The sequence below is a fragment of the Watersipora subatra genome, chromosome 5, assembly GCF_963576615.1.
Source record: "Watersipora subatra chromosome 5, tzWatSuba1.1, whole genome shotgun sequence".
Lineage (NCBI taxonomy): Eukaryota > Metazoa > Bryozoa > Gymnolaemata > Cheilostomatida > Watersiporidae > Watersipora > Watersipora subatra.
This window is the reverse complement of record NC_088712.1, coordinates 27,673,540-27,700,383: the sequence shown is the minus strand read 5'-3', so window position 1 is coordinate 27,700,383 and position 26,844 is coordinate 27,673,540. Positions and strand designations below refer to the sequence as shown.

Sequence of the window (26,844 nt, the reverse complement as noted above, 5' to 3'; positions counted from 1 at the left end):
AGATTTATTACACTGTACTGCCATGATAGCTATGCTTTTCTAGATAACTTCCTTATTGCTATGCATATGGCTATATAGCACTCTATATAACCAACTCTATAGAGTGCTATATATAATATATAGCACTCTATAGAGTTGGTTATATAGAGTGCTATATATAATATAGCACTCTATATAACCAACTCTATAGAGTGCTATATAGACAACTTTCTACTTCATAATAAAAACAAAGTTAATTGACCAAGAATAAACAAAACACTAAAATATAATTGTCATTATTTATTTCTTTTAAACAAAAAATCTTTCGACTAACATGAAAAATTTAGAAGCTGTCAAGTACATTCTATACACAAAAGTAGCAGCACAATGAAAAATGTAGCAGCGGACAAGTCCATTCCTTAGACAAATGTCATAGATCAAGAATGAGAGTCGATTACAGAGGCTATAAACTAGGAACATCCACAACGTGTGACAGTTCTTTTAGGAAGCCAATGTGTCATTACAGTATCGTTGACAGCGTACAGCAGCTGGACATCAATAGATTCTGTGGCGCGGCAGCACGAGCTGACAGGTACCAGGCCCATAAGGGCTTGTTCGTAGCTTGATAGGGTGTGATCTACCAATAAAGTAATCTATATACGTACATGTATATATATATATATACATGTATATATAATATATTTATATATATATATATAAATCTCGAAGTTTGTCTGTAGTTCGGTATGTCCAGCTAAAGCTATTAAAATCTTGGAATTAAAATCTCATGTTGTGCTGGATTTGAACTCACGGTGATGGCAACCAGAGGTTTGCAATCCTTAATTGTTAATTAATGGTAATCGTCTTACCATGAGTCTGCAAAGACTTACAATGCATGGCTCTTACTGTATACTGTATCCACCCTTTTCCAATTTCACACGCTTAATGACGTATTGATTGAAACTATATATGAAAATTTAAAAGTTACAGTTTGAAAAAGTTTGAAAACTTATACAATTGTTTTACATTTATCTAAATTTGAACTGCGCAAAAACACTTTTCCCATGATAAGAAGTTTAAAAGTTAGAACGGAAAAAGTTGTATGTGTTAAATAAAAACAATTTTTCTGTCTAAAGACTTTTTAATTACCCTGGCAACGCCGGGCATTTACCTAGTCATGTATAATATTGACTGAGTTAAATCTATGTATATAAACCTCAAAGTTTGTCTGTACATCTGTGGTTTGTCTGTGTGATTATAGCACTAAAATTTTAGTTACAAAAATTTTTAGAGTTGTTTTATTTTTCTGATTTATTTTTTTTTAACTGCACAAAAAGCCCTTGTAAAAACCCTTGTAAGTTGTCATGTAATAAAATTTACCATAAAACCTCCAATTGAAGAGAAGGGTTGAAAAATAGATACCACCCTCTATTTGAACGCCACCTCCATCTGAACGCCACTTTGACTATCTTTGATCTGTATGAACCCATAATATCAAGTGACCAGTAGAAAAGTGTCCACAAAATTGAGTTAATAATGAATTGTTTACATTAATAACAATAATTTTTTACTATTAATAACAATAAATTATTTTGTTGTCCAACTCCTAAGCTTTTCACTTTTTTTGTTGTTAAAACTTTGAAAGCAACACCATAGAAATAATCAATAACTGTCTCAGGCTAATAGTAGTTGCTTGTTTACAGCGGTCCTAATACTTCGAAGAACATGCATTTAAAAATGGTTTGCAAGTTTTGGGCCAAGGCTTACGTTTAGCGAGTAAACATTTACGCATTGCGTTTGGGCTAAATGCAACGCATAAAGGTTTTGCTCGATTAAAAGTTGTTTGGACGCTAATATCGACTAGTTCAGCAATGCACAGGGAGAGGTGAGGCCAGAGGATAATGTGGAAGATATTGGACAACTAGAAGCTGTTCGCTCCATCAAAAGCAACAATCAGAACGCAACTATCTAAGCAAACGATGGAAATATTTTTGTTTTAAAAACGTTAAATTTAATTTCTGCATGTAATTTAAATATGGTTCATTTATGCCACTTTTTGATGAATATATATTTCTATCATTTGATGGATTATCATTATATAAATTATAAGTATGCATATTTATAGCATGTTATTTAATAGCATCCTTGCTTAGAATGGATCGATGCTCATAACTCTACTTCTACTGCACATAAAAAGCTAGTTTTGGCTGCAAACTGTAGCAAACATATCAATGAGTGCAATGAGCGTTTATTCAACATTGTTAAATATAGATATAAAAAATATCTCAAAATTTAGAATGTAATAAAAATTGAAAAGGGCATTAAATAGCAAAGAAAGTCACAGCCTGTAATATTATTGCAGATCAATTGCAAGCAATAGATATCAACTGGTAGAGATATTTTTCAGTTCCTCGATGCATATTAATTATTAGGAAATCTTTGACAAGTTGGAGGTAAGTTAGCAGATTTGTTGCATCCGAAAGGTGTAATATTGCTCCACCGGCCAAAAAAGAGAGCAAAATATAGGCAACATTCGCTTTGCCCGCAATAAGGCTAAATTAATCTTCCAAAAGTTCTGACGAGCCAATTGAAAAATACACGGCCAGCCTGTATTTGAATGCTGCCTCCAATTGACCTATAAAAGGTTGAAAAATAGAGCGACATGACAATCAATCAGTTTTATGATAAATTCGTGAAAATGTATTATAAAATGTAATACTACAAATGAAATGAATTTCTTTTGAAATAAAACATTGTTCCAAAATATAGTAGTTATCTGAAATTTCACGATTCACATGTCAAAATGCATTTTCTAATATTGCTGAAAACTTTGTAAAATTTTTTTTTTTTCCATAAATATTAGTATGAGACAAATTAAATGAACATTTCAAAATCTTGCAATCTCCCAAGTTATTGTTGAAAGTCTGTAATCTAAATTTAATATATCTTGAAGGTTAGAAAGGAAACTCACCACAATGACCATCACAATAGTTCATCTGAATGCGTGCTGGCTGAATAATGTTGATGGAAAGATCACGGGCTGCTCTGGAGAACTCATGGAGACAGCACCCCTTCTCTCCCTGATCACAAAATCTTGGTTTTCTACTGAAAATAAAACAAGTTATGATCTGGTGTAAAAAAGTTACCCTCATTGCACTGCACAATCATTGATTTAAAGGAGACATTGCTTTTTAATAGCTGTATTTAGGTATGACAAAAATTAATATAGAATTGTCTCCTTCTGTCTGATACACTGACATGCTTGTGTCGATGACTTCGTGAGTTTGACCAGCTATATAATGCGTTTTATGAACATGTATAAAAAAATCGCAAGGTTGCATACCATATTTCTAGCGCAAATCAAAGTTTTCAAATTGGCTAATGTCATATTTCTAGTGCAGGTACAAATTCCAGGAATAGACTAACATCAAATTTTTAGTGCCAGCAGAAATGAAAAATTTTCCAACGACCACTTTGTACTAATTAAACAGGTTTGATAAAAAACAATTTTTTTTATCAAAAAATTTTAAATTTGAAAAGATTTCGAGTCGTAATAAATAAGCTTTATTGATATTTAAAATGTTTTGAATGTCTGATTTAAAAAATAAAAGATCTAGCTATGATGGAAAACAGTTGAAAATAGACTCTGATCCAGTAAAATTATATTTGGCAGCAATTCACCGATAATTATTATGACGGCATAAATCTTGAAGCTAATTTATATTTTTATAAACTTATATAAGTCAGTGTTTGTCTGTTGTCTGCTCTTTGTCTATCTATTTATTGTGATAAAGTTATAGCAACGAAAAATCACCTTCATACTAGATTTGAAACCACGACATTCAAGTAGCGCGTCTATACTAACAAGTGCACGCAACCACCTTTCTTATCGTTTCCGTCGCTCTCACCTTTTACTGTATATCCTTTTTAGATTGCACATGTGAAATGTACACTTTTTATTATTAATTAACATTATCTTTCGCATGTGTTATTTATTTTTGAAATTCTTTAAAAGCTAATATTTTTACCATTACATTCTATTTTTTAATTTGTAACTCTCAAATGGGCCATTTAAATTTTAAATGCTCTGCTCATATTTCCGGTTTCAGCAAATCTGTAAAAGCTAAATGCTTGTACCTATGTACCTACATGTATCTACATGTAGATACAGGTACCTACATGTAGATGCATGTATCGAAACCTGTGAGTAAACCTTACAAAAAAAACCGGAAATAAAAGTTCAGAAAAAGTTGAAAAAGCATCGTGTTTCATAGAGTTAATAGAGTTTGTACTCTTACATCAATTAGCGTATAAAATCGATGAAAAAGTGTACAAAGTATACAGTAAAAGCTTCCGTAGAGGTTAGACAATTGGATTGCAAACCTGTTTTCGCAATAACTGTGAGTTCAAATCCAGGTTGCGAGATTTTAATTCCAAGACTTTAATAGCTATAGCCAGGAGACAGATAGCCCAACAGACATAGACAGACAGACGACAAACTTTGATAAATATATATGGTAAATAATATAAATAAATATATATAGATTAATAATAAAAAGTATTATTAGGACGAGTGTGTATACAAAAAGTTGCTGCTACAGCAAAAGTTATCAAAACTTTGAATATGACAGATACTGTTTCTTTTCAATACAGATTTAAACGTAAAAACAAGATATTGAAATTAAACATACCAGTTAAGCGCACAAAGGTACTTTGTCTGACTGAATGGAGAGAAAATGCTGTGGCAAATCTTACTCGAGAGTTTCGATGTGGACAGCTTTTAGTTTTGCAATTTCTAGCAAATGCCTTTTGGAAAAACTGAAAATTGAAGTTTGAATTTGTGCTGTTATAGTCACACAATTGAGAAAGCACATTTAAAAATTACAAATTAAAAAGGTAATGATTATAACTTGAAAACACTTAACAAATGCAAAAGGTAATCTATATAAAAAAGCAGATCTTTTTCGCATTTAATGATTGTGGAACGTAAGATGAGTGCTAAAAAATCACTGTAAGTAAATGATACATCAAAGAAATGGTAGTTAGTTTATTTATAGTGACTTCTTAGGGATTTATACGGCTTGATACAATTTCTTTGAATCAATATACATCGATACAATCGATTTTAAAATTTTTAATCATTTTATATGTCCAACTATAGTTATTACAATCTTGGAATTTAAAGTCCACGAACTGATGGATTTGAACTCGCGGACATTGGTACCGCAAGATTTGAATCCAAACACTTTACCAATGAGCCATGCAAGGCATAATGATCTCAGTTGTTATCATATATCGTATACCGTATGCAAAGTAGAATTATTTTAGCATTGCGCCTACACATTACGATACCCCTGATTAACAATATTTTGGGACCTCAGTATATGCAGAAGGATGCTTTTTCGCCTTTCTTCGTTAGGGAAAAATTGTTTCGCCCTGAGATATTAACAATTATTTATATCGAATCTACAATTTGGTGATTTGTGTTTTATAATATACGTTAGTAAAAGATGCTCCCCATGGCCAGTTCACCGGTATTCGTTATGGTAAAATCGGTTTTGCAAACAGATAAATGATATAAATTTATGCTAGATGATGTATTTATCGATGCATTGCGTCCACAGGTCAATATGCCCCTATAAAACACAGTGCTTTCCGCTAAACCATTTCAACAAAAATTTCTCTCGAAATAAATATTTGGCGACTGTTGTACTGATTTGTATTTGGTCATAACGATTTTTATTGCGTTCCCTATTCATTTAACCCTTTCACTGCCAACCATGTACGAATTCAGCTATCGGCCTAGTGCCAGCCACTTCACTGAATATTGCCGATAATGTTTCATAATATGTATACAATGTTTTTTTCAATTTCAAACTCTGTTACTATGATGTTAGTATGATAAATGATGTGTAAATATGACATATAATATGCAACAATGACATATAATATGTAACTATGACATATAATATGTATCTATGACATATGATATGTAACTATTACATATAATATGTAACTAAGACATATAATATGTAACTATAACATATAGCATGTAACCATGACATATAATATGTAACTATGACATATAATATGTAACTATGACATATAATATGTAACTATGACAGATAATATGTAATTATGCCATATAATATGTAACTATGACATATAATATGTAACTATGACATATAATATGTAACTATGACATATAATATGTATTTATGACATATAATATATAATAGATACTCAGCTAAATAAACCATAAAAGTAAACTATAACATTTATTGTCTTTCATTTTTAATATCTTTGTAAAGAAATTGACTTTACCTGTCAGATGTTTTGGAGGAATCTTGCTGACTAGCTGAATCTTCAGGTCGACAGTAGACAAGTGGTATGCTGATGCTGGCAGCAATCAATAATAACAAGAATGGCTGCATGATTCTGGCTCTTTTGATAGAGACAGCTAAAAGCTGCGCTTTTATACATTCTCTCATGCTGTTGCTGCCAAGATAAACAACTATAGATTGGCTACTGTAAAGCGGTACACTTTCTATTTTAAAGGAATTTTGGTCTATCGTGAGCAAGCAAGCTACCATGCACATGCAGCTGCACATTGAGGCAATCATAAGCAGAGGTTTGACTGTATGATGAGGTGATCTTACGTAGAGGTTTGAATGTATGTTGAGGCAATCATAAGTAGAGGTTCGACTGTATGTTGAGGTGATCATAAGTAGAGGTTTGACTGTATGTTAAGGTGACCATAAGTAAAGGTTTGACTGTATGTTGAGGTGTTCATAAGTAAAAGTTTTACTGTATGTTGAGGTGATCATAAGTAGAGGTTTGATTGTGTGTTGAGGTGATCATAAGCAGAGGTTTGAGTGTATGCTGAGATGATCATAAGTAGAGGTTTGACTGTATGTTGAGGTGATCATAAGTAGAGGTTTGACTGTATGTTGAGGTGATCACAAGTAGAGGTTTGACTGTATGTTGAGGTGATCATAAGTAGATGTTTGACTGTATGTTGAGGTGATCATAAGTAGAGGTTTGACTGCATGTTAAGGTGATTATAAGTAGAGGTTTGACTGTATGATGAGGTGATCATAAGTAGAGGTTTGACTGTATGTTGAGGTGATCATAAGTAGAGGTTTGACTGTATGTTAAGGTGATTATAAGTAGAGGTTTGACTGTATGATGAGGTGATCATAAGTAGAGGTTTGACTGTGTGTTGAGGTGATCATAAGTAAAGGGTTGACTGTATGTTGAGGTGATTATAAGTAGAAGTTTGACTGTATGTTGAGGTGATCATAAGTAGAGGTTTGACTGTATGATGAGGTGATCACAAGTAGAGGTTTGACTGTATGTTGAAGTGACCATAAGTAGAGGTTTGACTGTATGATGAGGTGATCATAAGTAAAGGTTTGACTGTATGTTGAGGTGATCATAAGTAGAGGTTTGACTGTATGTTGAGGTGATCATAAGTAGAGGTTTGATTGTGTGTTGAGGTGATCATAAGCAGAGGTTTGAGTGTATGCTGAGATGATCATAAGTAGAGGTTTGACTGTATGTTGAGGTGATCATAAGTAGAGGTTTGACTGTATGTTGAGATGATTATAAGTAGAGGTTTGACTGTATGTTGAGGGGATCATAAGTAGAGGTTTGATTGTATCTTGAAGTGATCATAAGTAGATGTTTGACTGTATGTTGAGGTTATCATAAGTAGAGGTTTGACTGTATGTTGAGGTGGTCATAAGTAGAGGTTTGACTGTATGTTAAGGTGATCATAAGTAAAGGTCTGATTGTATGTTGAGACGATTACAAGTAGAGGTGATTATAATTATAATGACTTTTATATAGCCTTTCCATATTCATATTTTTGTTTTACCTGCATTACTTTCACTTTCCTCATAATAACTGCTTGATACCGGCAAATATTTTTTGAAATAATTGGTCCAAATATACCTGATAACTTTTTCTACTCTTTCTTTGTATGATTTTGTAGGAATTATATTTTTCTCACAACTCCTCCCACTTCTTAGAACTTGAAACACAAAAGAAAAGTTTGGAGGTTTTGAAGTTCTAAAGAAAAACTAAACTTTGAAGTTGGAAAACAGACTTCGATACACCAACATCAACGGCTGCTAGTTCATCGTATGGTGTTCCCGATGAGTATTCTCATCGTTCATCAAAATGCTTTCAAGTGTTCAGGTCAGATTGCAAACTATATTATGGACAAATCTGAAGACAAATTGATTTAATTTAGATAACATTGACTTCGAATCAGAGTGTAGTTATGATTATTGTGACAATACGTTCTCTCAGGTTCACTGTCAATAAAGCCATGGTAGCACTACAGCAATAACCAAAGAGTTTAATTGTTATCGATGTAACTGGGTCATTATTAGTACTATTTTGTGGACACATTTCTGCTAATTACAAATGAGTTCGTAAAGGTTAAAGAAGTCAGAATAGCACTTTAATAGTGTGACATTCAATTAAAGGGTGGCACTATTTTCAACACTGATCTGACAGTGGCAGTCAAATAGAGATGGCGTTCAAATAAAGTTACTGCTCAATTTAATGTTAAAGGAACCCATAAGATAAAGTTACTAAGAAAAAATTGACGACTTCGGTGGAGAGATGAAAAGAAAATCTGATTAGAATGTAGAGAAGTTGAGTATGCAAGTCATTTGCCTAGATTAAAGTATGGCACTGTATTTTTCAACCCTTCTCCTACGGTGGCGTTCTATTAGAGGTAGCGTTCAATTAGAGGTTTTACGGTTATTCAGTTTTATTCTTAGCTGTTCCATTTTTCTCATTCTATCAATGTATTGAACGATTAGCAATGTAGACCTTTGACAATGCAATAGTTATACTATTGTTCAGGTATAAGTTTAAAATGCTAACAATATGAAGAGAGCGTTTAGCATAATCGAGGAGAAATGACTCCAATTAATAATATAAGCTACATCAACCAAAACATCCCAAAAGTTATTAAAGAAGAAATTAAAATTAAAAATTATCTGTTCATTTAGCTTAAAAAAACATTCACAATAGAGAAGTAAAGAACTGCATTCACACAAGAGGAACAGTATTTAACTGAAATATTTTCAAAGAAACATTTAGGAAATTGCGATCATTAGGCCACAAATACAAAAGACAAGTCAAGCTCCTCACGTCCTATGGTGAAAAATAAAATTTTTCAAACACACTCCGTATGATTTGATACAAGATGAACAACTAAGCCAGTTCAGACTGATGTATTAAATGAACCAAGTGTGTCGCGGTCACAGAAACCATGGTTAAATCGCAAATCACGAAGTTAAGTTATCCGACTTTGAAGTTGCACCAACTGAATTTATAATATTGGTAAACGATTTTTGTAACATGTGCATCTGGACCAATCAAAGAGAGATCTTTCTGGATCTGAAGTCAGTATAGCCAATAGAAGTCTTTGACCCTTGAAAAAAAAAACTCTTAAAACCGAAAACCGTTGCTATGCTAAACAGGAAGTACTGAAAAATGGCGTCCAGTAAATATAATCGTTTCTTTTTTGCCGATTTTAAAGATAACTCTGACATTTTGGACAATTATAATGAGTACTCAGGTATTCCAACTGATGTCAAAAACAGTAAAAGTAAAGGGAATTACGATGATATTTTCCTAAAGATTCTTAAAATATTATTACAATATCTAATTATAAGAATAATTATTCGATTTTATAAGATTATTATCAGATTTAATTATAAGAATAATTATTCAAATTTCCAAGATCAAAGTATATAGTGATTGATGGTGTGCAATATGTTACTGTTGTTATTTTTTTTAAAGAATTTGTTGAGGATTTGGCTGTGCCCGATATCGTGTTACTGCCAAGCCGTTTTTATCACCTGCGAAATTAAGTAATACATTTTCTTATAAATATACAGCTATTTCAACGACAACCAACTAAAATCTGTTAAGATTTTTAAATTCAGCATATTTTTTTTTGATATAAACACAGAAATCTAGATCAATATCACAACTTCTTGATATTGGTTGCTATGACGTTTTGAAATGTAAACAAAATTGTGCATTGGTTTTCGTTTCTCAAACTATAACACCAGTTTTCTTGGAACTATGTTTTCGCACTAATGGTAAACGCGCCGTCCAGTTTATTGACCATAAAATCTGCTGTAATTAAGCAAAAATCAATTTTATTTGCAAAATAACTGTGAGAATCTTTTCCTTCTGCTAATGTAGATAACTCCAAATCTTACAATCCCGACTTAACTATGGTTTCTGTGATCATGACCCAAATATTTGATTGAACGGTAAAATACTGCTCAAAATTACAGCCTACCCTAAGACACTTATATTTCGCTAGTATTTAGTTTCGTGAGTAGCTCGCAGACTAAAATTTCGGAGCAACTTAATTTCGCAGCTCTGATGAGTGCGAAAATATAGTGATGTGAAAATAAATGCAGTGGAACAAACATAATTAGATTCCTCAGGTTCAGTTCACCGATAAAAAAAAATTTCAATTTGCGACTAGGTTGTAATTGTGAACCGCAGGTAGAATGGTGTGGGCAAGGTCGATAATGCAATTTGATCGCTTGCTGCCATTTGTTTCTTGAACTATCAACAGGCCCGTTTTCACTGGGGCAGCTAGCTGGCCGGCTGAGCCGCCCCAACTTTTTGGGAATTTTTTACGGTAAGTGCAGTCCAACTTGGATAACTCGCCCTCGGATAAAATGTAACATTTCATCTCAAACACAAGGTCAACTCAAACGGATTTGTTTGGTCAATTCCAACGCAATGATAAATTCCTTCAGATAACTCGACCTCAACATCATTTATTCGAAAAGTTATTTGCCCAACGGCCATGGACGCGGTTTTTATCGCTGTGGAATATCACTTCATTCCAAGTCATAGAGACAAACCTCAACTTCTAGTAGTTCTTAGGCATCATTATTATCATCATCAGAGGCAAAATATTTTTGTTAATGACTTTTATAAAGGTTTGCAGAAGATTAAGTTTTATCAAACACCCGCTTGGCCATGTCCCATCGAAAACGTAAAAGCCTCCGAATGAACTTAAAATAAAATCCGCAAAATTGATCTTTGTTAAAACGCTCAAAAGAAAAAGATGTCTTTTTCTGAGCATTTTAACTGCGGTCATGTTTTGCATATTTTAATTTAAAAACGTCTCGTCAGTCACATCACTTAAAACAGAACAAATCTCAAAAAATTACAAGTTATTGAAGAGGTGCCAGTGGTGAATCCAGAGCCATGTTGCTTGTGTAGTACTGCGAGTGTCATTGCATGTGTCTTATTTTCTTTCAACACACGGTGCTCACTGCATTGATTGATGTCCCCAGCAAACGATAATCTACTAATTCGTGTGCATTGACATCAAATTCCTATCATTATAAATCATTCTTAATGGGAAAATAATCATAATTAATTGCAAAATAATAACGTAATAAATTTTGATAGTCAAATTATTTTGTTGGTTTATATTTTAACGATGCTATAGTGGTCGTTAAAAACGTTAAAATAAATGTCGTTATAAAATTCCATTCTACAGTATCAATGAACAAAGCTATTTAGTTTCGCTTTTTCGCTCGTTTGTTATGATAGTTTAGTTTCGCACATGAAACTTTCGCGAGAGGATGACACCACGAAAACGCGAAAGTTAGATGCCGCGAATACATAAGTGTCCTAGGGTAACAAGTTCTTGGAACCTAGCAACAGCAAACCTAGCAATAGCTTTCCCTTTTATAAATTCCAGTTGGACAAAACTCTGAGATATTACATGAGGTTTATATAAGGTACATATACAAAGGTTTACATAAGGTGTACTTGACACAAGGTCAAAGTGAAAACACTTTTGTCAGCTAGGAAACATCTGGAGCTGCCTTTCATAGAACTAATCATAACATCAATTATTACCTACTAAGAGTCTGTGGGGAGATGTGACATACGTACATAGCATGAGGTACCATTACTGGAGAGGTCAAGAATTGAGACTACTAACAGGTGATCACTACATACCTGTGTGCTTGATAATGTGTCATAGCTGTCAGTTACCAAAAACTTGGAAGTTTTTAATTTGGTTCAACCTTTGGAAGAGAATGTCCTTTAAATGAGCCAAGTACATAGCTGACGTGTGCATTTCCCAGCATCACCTATAAACATCATACTTGTGAGTTCAACAAATATATATTTATGTATTTAAATTTATCATACTTACAACTAAAATCACAGTGCTGAACATAGGATGGAGTATAAATTAGAAAATTAACTCCCATCAACTCTATTAGCATTTCAACTCCTATCTGGTAGTTGAAGTCTACAGCCTGATGATTGCGCAAGCAAAAACTGCTAGTAGCTGAAAAAGATAAGTAAACTATTTAATTTTCTAATTTGCATATATTATATATATTAGAAAATGTATATATATACTCATGCTACAGACAGTACTGTTTCGGCTATTGAAGCCTCATCAGCGCAGCTCAGAGCTTAGGCAAGGGACACAAATCCCATTACCAATGAGAGTTGACTTCCTGCCACGAAACAACTAAGTTGCCTCGCAGACTTTAAGAAAGTCAATGTGCTGGCACCAGAGTGCTCAAATCACAAAAGTGATGAGCTTTGCACAAAGGCTAGTAGTGCCGCACCTCTCACAGAGTGCTCAACCTAACCGAAGTAAGGGAGCATATACTATATATGCTCCCTATATATAGTATATATAGGGAGCATATATATATATATATATATGCTCATACATACATATATATATATATATATATTTTTTTATATATACATATATATATGTATATATATATATATATATATATATATATATATAGAGAATTTGTGTGTCGTTGGCGATTCTGTGAATCGGTGAGTTCTGCCATAACTATTAAAATCTTAGAATGAAAAGCTCGAATCATGCTGGATTTGTACTCACCCAAGATTGTATCACAATTTTCTAACCACACATCTAACCACTGAGCTACACAGTCCTTACAATTCTATTGCTTTTATCATATACCGTATGTCCTTTTTTCAATTGCACACACTAACTAACTGGTGTATTAATTGATACATTACATCTACTGGTTATAAAATATTTTAATAATATACATATTTTTCACCTAACTCTGAGTAGCACAGTGCTGTTTTGTTCTTGCCATACTAAGGTGAATTTATTTTCCACTGTATGATATCAACAAAAATGTCTCCCAAAATTAAAATTTGGCGATTGTTGTACTGATTACGACAAAATAATAAAAATGTTGGTATGCTGTTTGCCGAAATACCCCTACAACGCCGGAAAGAGATATACATTGCTCGTCGTCTCAGTTCACGTCATTCGTTATAGTAAAAACGGGTTCGCAAACAGATAAGCGATAAAATTTTAGCTAAAAGTTTAAAGTTTACTAAAATGCATACTAAACTTCCTTCAAGTATGTTTAGTAAGCTAAATTCATTTAAGTTAGATTCAGCGTTCATGTTACACATCTGTCTTGAGGGTAAGAACTTCCCACGGTATGTACTGCACGTAATACATTGTAATGTTACATTTAATAATTTAATTGCAGATCATAGCCACTAAATAAATATAATAAATAAATACACTAAATTTATGGTAGGTAATTTCTCTAGTTACTAAGGTTAACATTTTCTTTTGTTACTAATTTTTAATGATGATGATTGTGATGATTTTTACCAGGTAGTGATTGCAATGAATAACTACTGTGAATTTCTAAAACACTCTATACGTCTCTACATCATTTTATGCTTTATGTTTGCTTTATGCGTTTATGTTACATATGTGTCTCAAAAGTAAGACGTCTTCACAGTAATACGCATAGTATTACCACAAAACGCACTAAAGTTATTGTAGGTAACTATAACTACTAACTACTACTATGGTTGATAAGTTATTATTTTTCCAAGGATGATGATTTTTACCAGGCAGTGATTGCAATGAATAACTACTGTGAATTTCTAAAACACTCTATACGTCTATACAATATTTTTGCTTTATGATGTCAACGCTGAAACAAATTAAAATTTTATAATTGTATACCGAATAATTTTTCATTGTAATCGCAGCAAAACAGACTATATTTCGCCATTACTTGTTAATGATTTTACATTTACATTCAAACACCTTTACAGTTTTATTTTTCCTCCTAATTTATTTCAACAATAACACTTCTTTCATGATGGGAAATGTGAAAGTTACAGCTGTTTGAAAAAATTAGGAAACTTTTACAGTTGTTTTATTTATCCTCTTAAGTCATTTGAACTTCATTTGAAAAAAAAAACACTAAAAAACACAAACAACACTTTTCCAATGATATGAAGTTTAAAAGTTAGAATGGTAAATGTTGTATATGTTAAAAATAAAATTTCTATCTTAAGGCTTTTTTATTACCGGACAACGCCGGGCATTTACTTATTATTTGAACACAGATACTTGCAAATTACAAGATACTTGTGGCTAATTACTGGCACTTATCTGCATGAGTTTCAAACAAGGTCAAAAATTCATGAGGTCAAACGGTTAAGGAGCTGATAAAGCATTTTAAACGGAGAAATTATATCTCTGTTAAAACAAACTGTTCATGTTTAACCTCTGCTTAGGTAACAATTATTGCTTCAAGTCACACGCTCTTATAACCAATAAGGGAACGCACCAAGTAAGGTAGGGCAACACCAGTATTGACTGAAGCGATAAATTACATTTACTTACAGATTATTGATTATTTTCGGTACAGATTTAAATATTAAATTATTGTGATTAAATAATTAAATATTAAATTATTGTGATTAAATAATTAAATATTAAGTTATTGTGGATTACAAATCATCTTATTAAACTAACTGAACAATTTTATTCAGATCAAAAATAAAAAATAATAAAATGGATAAAATCAAAAAACTTATCAGGTAAAATTTTTACAAAATATTTGGAAACATTTCCATGTTCACACTATAAAATTTGTATAAAACACAAATTATTTGAGACATTATCTTCATTGCAGTTTATTCAATGAAATATAAAAATAGATTTTACAATTTCAAGGTTTTTGTAATTAGGCCTACAGTTTTAATAACGTATTTTGTTGAATTTCATTGCATAAGATCTTTTTTCTGTGAAAAAGTTCAAAAAAGCAGTTTATGATTGTTAGCTACCTACAAGAGAATATTCATAATATTAGTAATAATATTAGCCACATTTGAGTATAATTTATTTCTATCTTATAAATTATTTCCTATTTTTCCTATAAATGGTTTCCGATTTTTAATTTTGCTAAAAAATAAAAAGCACAAATAACAATTATATGGTTTTAAAAAGTAAAAAATGAATGATGAAAACATAAAACCCTGTGGATGACTCTCGACTTGACAGCAATTACAATACAATTAACAATACAAAAATATTTCCATGCCATCTTAGGTCACCTGAAACAACAGAGAGTTCTTTACCATTGCTGACCTGACAGCAGGTGTGACCAGGTGTTTTATTAATCATTACTTGTATGTCAACAGCTCGTGCGTAGCTATCCTTGCCGCTGTGTCAAACTAATCTGGCCTAGTGAACTGAACTCCTTTAAGGGACGTAGCCATTTATTTCTGAGCCAGTTTCATTGGAAACAACAGAACAATTGTTTTATGTTCAATGCTAGCATGAAGTGGTCAGATTGTTCTAATAACTTTACTGCTATAACTGGATACACAGATGACAAATGAGAAACAAGTTTAGATTTATATTCAGATTAGATTTATATTTAGTCAAACAATTTTTAACGCCGTTACACTGTATTATATTATTATTTCATTCTTAGTTAGATATTTAACTTTTTTAATCAATTACTAATATATAATAAAGAAACAAAAATTCAGATCAGTTTTCAGATCAAAATATTAACCATTTGATTATTCTAAAGATATTGATTTGTCATAAATCAATAAGGGTACCGTGCAGATCCTTTTTCTCATGGGAAGGCTTTAGGGATTCTGTATTTAGAGATTGTTAAACTGGTGTTTACTAGTTGAAACCAGTTTAAACCAGTCTAACCAAACAAATGCATAAAAACTATAACAGCAGCTATGTTCTTTATAAAAAAAACCACTTGGTCTTGAGGTGGCTTTTTGTAATCAAAAGCTGTTATCCAATAGGAACCAACAGTGAGAAGTAGCTTATCGCAATTGTAACAAAAAATAAAATAATTCTCTCACACTTTTCACAAAACTATTATTATTGTTTTATATATTGCTCTGCTGTAGACATACGTAGTTGCGATTCATGGAAAAAACACCTTGACAGCGGTCACAACATCCAGACAGTGAGATTACCTTTGGCTATTTACTTTGGCTGTTCGACTTCTTGTCAAAGTAACACAAATAAAGACTTCAAACTAAAGTCCAGTTTTTTGGCAATAACTGTAAACAGTTTTCCAGCAAAAAGAGGTTGAAAAGGAAAGTCATACATTGACCAGCTTTTAATGGAACTTTCTCCAGTGTACAAACATGTTTTGGTAAAAACCATCAGGTGGTTGACAGCCTGTTATTGTTTTTCCAAGAATTATCTTTGCCTACGGGTTAGAATTCCAAAAGAATAATTTTCAAACATGGCTCCACTACTGTAACACTAGACTCTAAAGCAATGATTGACCATAAAATTGTTTATAATGTATATCATTATATGAAGCCTATTGCTGTCAGGTTGGTTGGGCTTTTTTCTTTTACAGAAATATTTATACTTCTAGCTTCAGGATGCATCATTAGGTTTATTGATAAATCAATAAATATCTTGTATCCTATTACATAACATTCCAATATGTTTGTGAATTCTAGAATATTATAATTTACCGTAAATGGTGTCAATTAAGACACAAATTGTGAAGTTGAACAACAAAAGTTCACTTTGGTTGTTCAACTTCTTATTTATGAAACCTCTGATTTTTATGAAGCAGAAAAATAAATTTGTTTATATGCCAATAAGTACTATTAGGGCCTATTGTTTATTGATATTTCAGTCAATATTATTATTTATAATTCAATAAATACTATTATTATCATTAATTTTATTCTCACTAAATACTATTACTATTCATTTTTATCTCAATAAATATTATTACTTTTTAAATCTTAATAAATATGATATTCTGTATTTATATCTCAATAAATTATAACTATAATTATATTTTTTCATATCTCAATAAATACTAATAGTATTTATTCATATATGATAAATACTGTTACTGATTAGAAGGTGGTAAATTTATAATTCAGATGGGTACTTCAAATAAAAAAAACGTCTTTGTATAGAAAATTTGTTTGTATTTAACATTTAACAAGCGTAATCATTCTAACTTTTAAACTTAATATTATGAGAAAAGTGTTTTGTGCAGTTCAAATAAATTAAGACAAAAAATAAAACAACCTCAATGTTGATTTAATGTGAATGTGAAATAATTAGCAAGTAATGGCTAAATAAAGTCTGATTTGCTACAATTACAATAAAAAATGATTTGGTATACAGGTATATAATTTTAATTCGTTGCAGTGTTGGTATTGGGTGTTTAGGGCATTCTTACCTTCGAGACAGACAGACAGACAGACAGACGCATAACATGAATATTATACTAAAACTTTAACCTAAATGAATTTAGTTTACTAAACGCATACTTAAAGCTGAGATTTAGTATGTATTTTACTGAACTAAACTTTGACCTTGACAAGGGCTAAAACTTTATCACTCATCTGTTTTCGGTTTTGTTTTTTCTATATCGAATAGCATATCGGCATCTTTGTTATATCACCATTATCAGCACGTCGACCGCCAAATTTTCATTTTCTGTTGATCTCATATGGCGGATAAAACCGAAAAACTTTTTCCGCTTATGTCGAAAACATAAAATATTATGTTCTACTTCGGCAAAAGGATTGAATAGCAAGGTCATCGTAACCCGAGGGCGGACCATTTAATACAAATTTGGCGTTTAATTTTGACAAATTTTGATCATTTATTACGAATAAAATTGCAAATTTGGCGTGAGCGATCGCGAAAAGGATATACAGTACATGGTGAAAGCAATAGAAATGATAAGACAGTCTTGTGGTTATGCACGCTTGTTAGTAGACTTGGGATATAAATGCCGCGAGTTCAAATTAACTACGTAAGTATATTTCATTGCTAAAACTTTATCACTATAATCACACAGACGAACCACAGATATACAGACAAACTTTGAGTTATATATACATAGATTCAACTTAGTCAGTATTATACTTGGTTTATGCAGCGCCATGGAACCATTTTCAAGTAATCATAATATCTCTTTTGAGACAGCGGTAGGTGACATGAGTTCTTCACGCACTTCAGACGTGACACAGTTTCTTTCCTCATAAAACGTTTGCTGTGTTTGGCGTGTCCGGTGATACTTCCGGAACTACCTATGGGAACTATCTAAATATGGAGAATGTTACCGAGGTATCTATGTACTTGGATACACTTGACCACCTCAAGGATGATTAGAATTTAGTCATAAGACTGACTTACCAGGAGTACAAAAGAAATAAGGATATGCTATAATATATATATTAAATATGTGTCAAAATATATCAAATAAAATACATAATATACAGTGGTGATCATAATAATGAGACCGCCTGGTTACTTTTATATTATTTTTCGTTTATGACATAAACTTCCTTTCCCTCTAATCTCAGGTCATATATATTATACATATTTGAAAAGCAAATTTTCTAGTCATTCGGTCTACCACCAAGGGTGTATTCTAGTAATAAAATCAGTTTAATGGACACCCATTAAATCCTATCAGTCTAGGCTTGTGGTGTCTGTGTAATCCCATCAGGCACTCCGTGGTATAACAAACTTGTAGAAATTCTTATCTTTCTAGATTGTTTGCCAATTATTCTGCTTCTTATTAGCCAATCATGAAGACATTATATTGTGCATTACAAAGCACAACAAGTAATACAAAGGTGGTATAAAGTACAGCCAAATTGGTCATTTGGTAACCAAGTTCTACTTCCAAATGCCTGCACACCTGTCTGAGGAAAATCGAGCAATCATCATTCACTTACATAAGCAAGGAAGCAAGTGCAAAAGAGGTTTGTTGCACTAAAAATATAGTTGACTTAAAATTTAAACAATATTTGTTTTGAATTTTTGTACCTTTTTTTGCCAAAAATGCTATATTGCACCAAAATCAAACTAATCAAACAAATATCAATTAGTTTTACATAACATCCAGTACATTCTGAGCTTTCCATTGATGTGTCATAAATCACCGACGATAATATTGAATAATGTGAATAATAATAATATAATGATATGTAATAATTAATAATAATGTTTAATAATAATACTGACGAAGCATGAAATATGAATTAACAACAAAAAATATGTTTATTTCAAAATTAATTATGATAATTTGGAATAACTACTCCCATAATTATGATCACCACGGTAGATATATGTAAATATATATATAAATATATATCTTTCAATCATGTTTACATTAGTTTAAGATATTGGTTGCTATAGTTGTCAGTAATCACTGAGGTCTGAAGATATTTGTGGAGCGATATACACCAATTTTAAATAAAATTATTAATGTTGAACAAGTGGAAAAGTGAAACTACTCACTACTTGTGGTGAAATGAAACCAGACTCTTGAGTGTTGAAGTGAGTAGTTTCACTTTTTCATCTGTTACCAACTATAGCAACCCATATTATAAAATTATGTAAATAGGAATATTGATAGACGGAAAAATATATATTAAATATTTAGTTTTATTTATTTATATTATTTATGTACTTATTTGATATAAATACACATTGTATTATATCATATTCTTATTTCTTTTGTACTCCCGGTAAGTCAGTCTCTCTTGACTAAATCCCAATCATCCTTGAGGCGGTCAAGTGTATCCAAGTACATAGACACCTCTGTAACATTCTCCATATTTAGATAGTTCCCATAGGTAGTTCCGGCAGTATCACCGGACACGCCAAACACATCAAAAGTTTTATGAGGAAAGAGACTGTGTCACGTCTGAAGTGCGTGAAGAACTCATGTCACAAACCGCCACTTCAAAAAGATATTATGATTATTTAAAAATGAATGGGTGGCGCTGCATAAATCTATCTACTATATAAGCGACAATCGTTGTCGTCTGTATGTGTGTATGTGTGTCCTTCGGTATGTCCGGCAACAGCTTTAAAAATTTTGTAATCAAAAGTTCCCATTCTGCTGGATTTGAACTCATGAACACAAATGAAGGTTAGTAATCCAATTGTCTAACCACGAGTTCAAGAAGGCTATTACGATATATAGTTCTAACTATATCCTGTATAAAACCTTTTCTCGATTGCCTTTTCTCGCTAAATGACGAATTAATTGAAACTCTATTAAATATATGAAACACGATGCCTTTTCAAGTTTTCGTGAATTTCTATTTATGATTTTTTGTAAGGTTCAATTGCTAAATCGCGGAGAAGGCTTTTCACGCGGACAATTGTATTATCTCGAGAAGGAATACTACACATTTCTTCTCTGTCCCGTCAGACAAAGACAGTCTGATATCTCATTTTTACATTTGTATCAGAATCGAGAGGTAGTGGTATTGTCGCATTCAAAGTTTTGATGAACAGCTTCTATTGGAACGGTAACCTTTTTTTATGCAGGCACATTGCTATGCACGAGTTGTTATTATTAATTAAACATATTCAGAATTGTTTTTTTTTCAGTTCGTATCAATTGTATCATTACCGAATCATCTGTTATTGTAATTGTAGCAAAACAGACTTAATTTAGCTATTACTTGCTAATTATTTTACATTTACATTTAAACCTTTTTATAGTCATTTTATTTTGTTTCTCAATTTATTTGACCTCCACAACAAAATTTTCCTCATGATACAAAGCTTGAAAGTTAAAATAGTAACTGCTGTTATATGTTGAATAAAAAAAAATTCCTGTGCAAAATCTTTTAGTACACGACATTCAGTAGTCTTCTATATATATATTTCTCAAAATATGCTTGTGTGTTCCCCTCAGGCTATAGCTATTAAAATCTTGGAATAAAGATTCCGTACCCAAGAAGAACTGATCTCAGCTCTACCATTCACCAGTCCGACGCTGTACCCAGTAGGCCAATTAGATTGAGTTGCCAACTTGTCCATATAAGTCATTATATTATAGCAAATACCCAGCGGCTTCGCTCAATAAGCAAGGTGATTGCGTAAGTGATTGTCATTAGTGCCACTATTAAACCATAACTGTCACGAACAACTTTTATTGTATTTACTAGGTAAATCAGACACGCTGATTCCGATTTTCTACTCAAAATAAAGATTGGTCCACTAACCTTCAAAGTCATTTAGGCTTTTTTAAAGCTTTCAATATTCGTTTCGAAAACAACACAATCGGCATTACAAGCTCCGCCCATAAATATGTGACGAAACCTAGCTTTTTCAGAAATGGAAGTTAGGAATGTTTAGTCCGATTTAGAATACTAGATATGGGTGTCTTAAAACCCATTATTATCTAAATCCAGCCTGTAAAATAATTTCAGTTTTTAATGAAAGGTATATAAACTATTTAAAATTGCTCGTAGCTTGTTACATGACGTTTAAATAGGCTGAACGCCGAGAAAAATGAGCTCAAAAAGCGCGGTTTTATCACAAGCTCGCGTTGTTATCGCCCTTTTTAAATATGCAATGTTAAATAGCTTATTTACCTTTCAGAAAAGACTGATATTATTTTTAAGGCTGAATTTAGATATTAATGGATTTTAAAACACCCATCTCTATTATTCTAAATCGGTCTAAACATCCCTACGTAACTTCTGTTCCTAAAAAGCTAGGTTACGACACGTATTTATGGGCGGAGCTTGTTATGCCAATCGTGTTGTTTTCGAGACCGATATTTAAACGCTGTAAAAAAACCTTCATTACTCTGAAAGTTAGTGGACTAATCTTTATTTTGAGTACAAAATCGGAATCAGCGTGTCTGATTTACCTAATAAATATGATAAAAGTTGTTCGTGACAGTTATGGTTTAAACTTCACATTTACACTGAAAACTGCATACAAAAGACATGATTATTGGTTCAAGGTTATACTTAATTAGTTGAAGGCCCGGCGTTGCTCGGGTAATAAAAAAGTTTTTCTACATAAAATTTATTTTCACTTAACATATAACGCACTTGCCGTTCTAATCTTTTTACTTCATATCATTGGAAAAGTGGTTTTTGGGCATTTCAAATGAATCAAGAGAAAAAAAGCAACTGTAAAGATTTTTAAACTTTTTTAAACAACTGAAACTTTTTAATTTCATATCATAGAAGAAGTGTTTCTTTTTAATAACTTGAGATGAAAATAAAAATGTAAAGGTGTTTAAATGTAAATGTGAAATCATTAGCGTCTAAAATATAGTCTGTTTAGCTACAATTACAATGAAAAATTATTTGGTATAAGATTATATGATTTTAGTTTGTTTCAGGGTTGGCATCAGAAGGCAAAAATATTGTATAAACGTATAGAGTGATTGCATTAGAAACCCAATTATCTAATGCAATCACTGTCTGGTAAAATTCATCATCATTAAAAAATAGTAACAAAACAATATGTTAACCTTAGTAATTATAGTTACCTACAATAACTTTAGTGTATTTTGTGGTTATGATCTGCAAGAAAATGTAACATTACAATATACTACGTGCAGAGTTCTTACCTTCGAGGCAGATGCTGAATCTAACTTAAATGAATTTAGTTTACTAAAAACATACATGAAGGAAGTTTTAATATGCATTTCAGTAAACTTTTAACTAAAGTTTCATCACTTATTTCACTCACTTTTCACCATAACGGTTGACACTGAACTGAGATACATGTACAATCTCCAAATTTTATTTTGGGAGAGATTTTTGTGGATATCGCTTGGCGGGAAACAAATTAGCCCTAGTTTGGAGAGGATGAAAAAGCATCGTGTTTCATAGAAATATTAATAGTGTTCATAGAGTGTCAATTAATACGTCATTTAGAGTATAAAATAGGGATAAAGGTGTATACAGTATATAGTAAGACTAACTCATTGGTAAGAACCTTCGTAGACCTGTGGTTAGACGATGGGTTTACAAACATGCAGAATCAATCTTTGTGAGTGCAAATCCAGCGCGATGTGAGCTTTTACTTTCAAGATTTTTGTAGCTATAACTGGACACACCAAAGTACAAAAAAGCAGGTGGACAAACATTGAGATTTATAGATGACAAACAAATGCTTAAATTTATATATTACCTAATATAGTGAGTTAGTCAAACGACTTTTAATGTCATTAGACTGTATTATATTATTATTTTATACTTGGTTGGATATTTAAGTTTTTCAATTGATAGTAATTACCAATAAAGAATGAAACTGGAATTCAAAATAGTTTTCAATTCGGGTCAGATTATTCAGTATTTCAAATATTCAAAGAAATTGATTTGATAACTCCCCATTAAGTTAATAACTCCCGGTAATGCCCCATTTTTTGTGATTGACCGAGACTGATATGCCTCGCGACATGTTAAAACCCGTGAAATAAAAATTAATCAACGAATAAAATGTAAAGCGACTTTTTATTAATCGTAAGCATTTTAATCTTTTTCTTATGTTTATTAGATGATTTTAAAGGTTGAAGGCTGTCGCTGTAGCAAGAACTTTGTGCTTTTCCACTTGACAAAACTGAACAGAAAACCAACGAACAGGGATTGACAACTCATATCACATGAGGTGATATTATTGTTATAAATTGTTATTATCGTTTTATATATGGCTGCGCCGTAGATAGAGGTGGAACGAGACACTAGACATCTTGAGTATCAACCTGTCTCGTCCCAGATCAATCTCGTCTCAACCTAATTATTGCCAATCTCTAACAGGAAATATAACTAAAGCGCCTATGCATGACTGTTAAAACATGGGTGCAGAAAAAGGAAAATAAATTTGCAGGAAATCAAGTAAGACCTATTCAATAGATGGTAAAAATATACAAAAAATAAAATATATAAAAATCGTTTACACCAGGAAAAAATTCAATTTAAAAAGAAGTTTATCAATTTTATACATGTATATCAAGTTCGCTAGTCCTCGTGTAGTGAAATCATCACCAAATGCTCGTTATTTTATTGTCTCGAGTCTCGAATTTTTTCAAAACAGTGTCTCGAGTCTCGTCTCGAACTTAAAAAACCTGTCTCGTTCCAACTCTATTACAGCCGAACGTAGTTGCAATTCATAGAAAAGTTACCTTGACAGCGGTCACAACATCCAGACAGGGAAATTACATTTGCTTATTTACTTTGGCTGTTTGATTTCTCACCAAAGTAACACAAATAAAGACTTGAAACTAAAGTCCAGTTTCTTGGCAAAAACTGTAGAAGGTTTTACAGCAAAAAGAGGTTGAAAAGGAGAGTCATACATTGACCAGCTTTTTTATGGAACTTTCTCCTGTGTACAAATGTGTTTGGGTAAAAATCATCAGGTGGTTGACAGCCTGTTATTGTTTTTCCAAGAATTATCTCTGCCTACGAGTTAGAATTTCAAAATAACAACTTTTAAAGATGGCTCCACTACACTAGACTCTGAATCAATGATTGAACCATAAGTTGTTTATATTATACATGTATATTATTAGATAAAGCCTATCGCTGTCAGGAGGTTGGTTAGACATTTTCTTACAGGAATAACAATTCTTATGGCTTCAGGAAGCATCAATAGTTTTATTAATTATCAAATAAATTACTTATATATTTTATTATGTAATTTTCCAACATATTTATAAATTCTAGAATATTCTAATTTACTGTAATGGGAGTCAATTAGGACACAAATGATAAGGTTGAAAAACATAGTTTGCTTTCGTAAATCGTGTCTATGTACGATTGCAACACATTTGCAATCGTACTGTACATGTGTGCCTTACATTTAACAATAATTGAAAATGCCCGTAAGTATAAATACTTTAACAAATGTTTAAACACAGCTGCATTGTGATTGCAGTATTTATGAGCAGAGTCAACGTCCAGAAAAAAACCGTAACAGCATATGGAAATGTCAACTTTTCTTGTCAGATGAATAACCAGCCAAACGCCCAGCGTCGCAAGGGTTTTAGAATGATTACTTAATGAATTTGAGTAGCCTACCTAAAAAGCTAGCTTTTTACTAAAACAATAATCACGTTTTGGGCCAGCTTAACAATCCTTAACCTCAACAGTCAGCAGTGCTAGTTATTAACTCCAAGCAGGTACTTGAAGCAAAAATATCTTAACCAATGTAATGACTATCTGTTCAAAGATTCTATTGTATTTGGTGTAGCTTAGTGGTTAAGTTTGATGCCTCAAGATCGGAACTTCCAAGATCAAATACCTAACTGTGTAAACTTTTCACTGCTAGATTTTAATTGATATACATTGTAACTGGGTACTGGATTTAATGAAAAGACAAAAATTTGAAAAGACGAATGCTAAATTTTAATTTCTATATCTGGATACTGGGTTTAACAAAAAGACAAAAATTTAAAAAGACGAGCGCTGAAATTTGTTCAGATAAATTGATAAACATTTGAAGAAATTTGATTGATAAATACATGTATACATTGTCACAAAAACATAACATTCAAACATTTTCTCAATTCTGTGCAAATACTTTCAGCTAAAATTCATCACACAAGAATGTAATTTGTTTGTATTCCTCAACTGCTAGTAGAAAGACCACCCTAGTATCCAATTTTGTATAAAATAAAACTCCTGTATCATTTTGTGAGGCTGTAATTTTTAAATTTTATGACAACTCCTTGCAGTTAAGCTCTTAGGGAAGATATGGCCAACTGTCACAGGTTAGCATTTGCTTACAGTGTATCATGGTGAAATAGAAAGTTGGAAAGCCAATGCGTCTTTTTACAAACTCTCACTATATTTGGTAGAACAAGTTTTAACCTTATAACGCTGGTGAGGGATTCTAATAACAAAACAGCTAATAATATTAAACAACAAAGTCAGCAGTCAACGTAAAACATGAAGGAAAAACAACTCTTTTGGAAAAAATTTATTTGTGCAATAATTTTAGAAACTTGTCTTAATACCGCTATTGCTACATATTATATGTGACATTATAAATTACTGTAAATACTCTAACTGAATGTCACCTCTATTTGAATGTCACCTCCAATTGACCACCACCCTTAATACTGCTATTACTACATATTATATGTGACATTATAAATTACCATAAATACTCTAATTGAATGTCACCTCTATTTGAATGTCACCTCCAATTGACCACCACCCTTAATACTGCTATTACTACATATTATATGTGACATTATAAATTACCATAAATACTCTAATTGAATGTCACCTCTAATTGAATGACACCTATAATTGACCACCACCCTTAATACTGCTATTACTACATATTATATGTGACATTATAAATTACCATAAATACTCTAATTGAATGTCACCTCTAATTGAATGACACCTATAATTGACCACCACCCTTAATACTGCTATTACTACATATTATATGTGACATTATAAATTACCATAAATACTCTAATTGAATGTCACCTCTAATTGAATGACACCTATAATTGACCACCACCCTTAATACTGCTATTACTACATATTATATGTGACATTATAAATTACTGTAAATACTCTAATTGAATGTCACCTCTATTTGAATGACACCTCCAATGGACCACCACCCTTAATACTGCTATTGCTACATATTATATGTGACATTATAAATTACTGTAAATACTCTAATTGAATGTCACCTCTATTTGAATG

General features: G+C 31.9%; 1 protein-coding gene across 4 annotated transcripts in view; it reads right to left on the bottom strand.

The window, feature by feature from the left end:
- Positions 1-300: 300 nt before the first annotated feature.
- LOC137396926 (uncharacterized) overlaps positions 301-26,844 on the bottom strand; it is a 40,107-nt gene continuing 13,563 nt past the window's right edge. The window contains exons 3-7 of one of the 4 annotated variants that reach the window (XM_068083215.1): positions 12,132-12,143; positions 11,908-11,980; positions 6,304-6,477; positions 2,951-3,084; positions 301-616 (exon numbers count right to left, since the gene is read on the bottom strand). In XM_068083215.1, coding sequence (XP_067939316.1) covers positions 450-616; positions 2,951-3,084; positions 6,304-6,477; positions 11,908-11,960 — 528 coding nt within the window. In that variant the 5' untranslated portion in view covers positions 11,961-11,980; positions 12,132-12,143 and the 3' untranslated portion in view covers positions 301-449. Of the gene's footprint in view, positions 617-2,950; positions 3,085-6,303; positions 6,478-11,907; positions 11,981-12,009; positions 12,144-26,844 lie in introns of those variants that run through there. The other 3 variants (XM_068083216.1, XM_068083218.1, XM_068083217.1) reach the window with 3 other exon arrangements.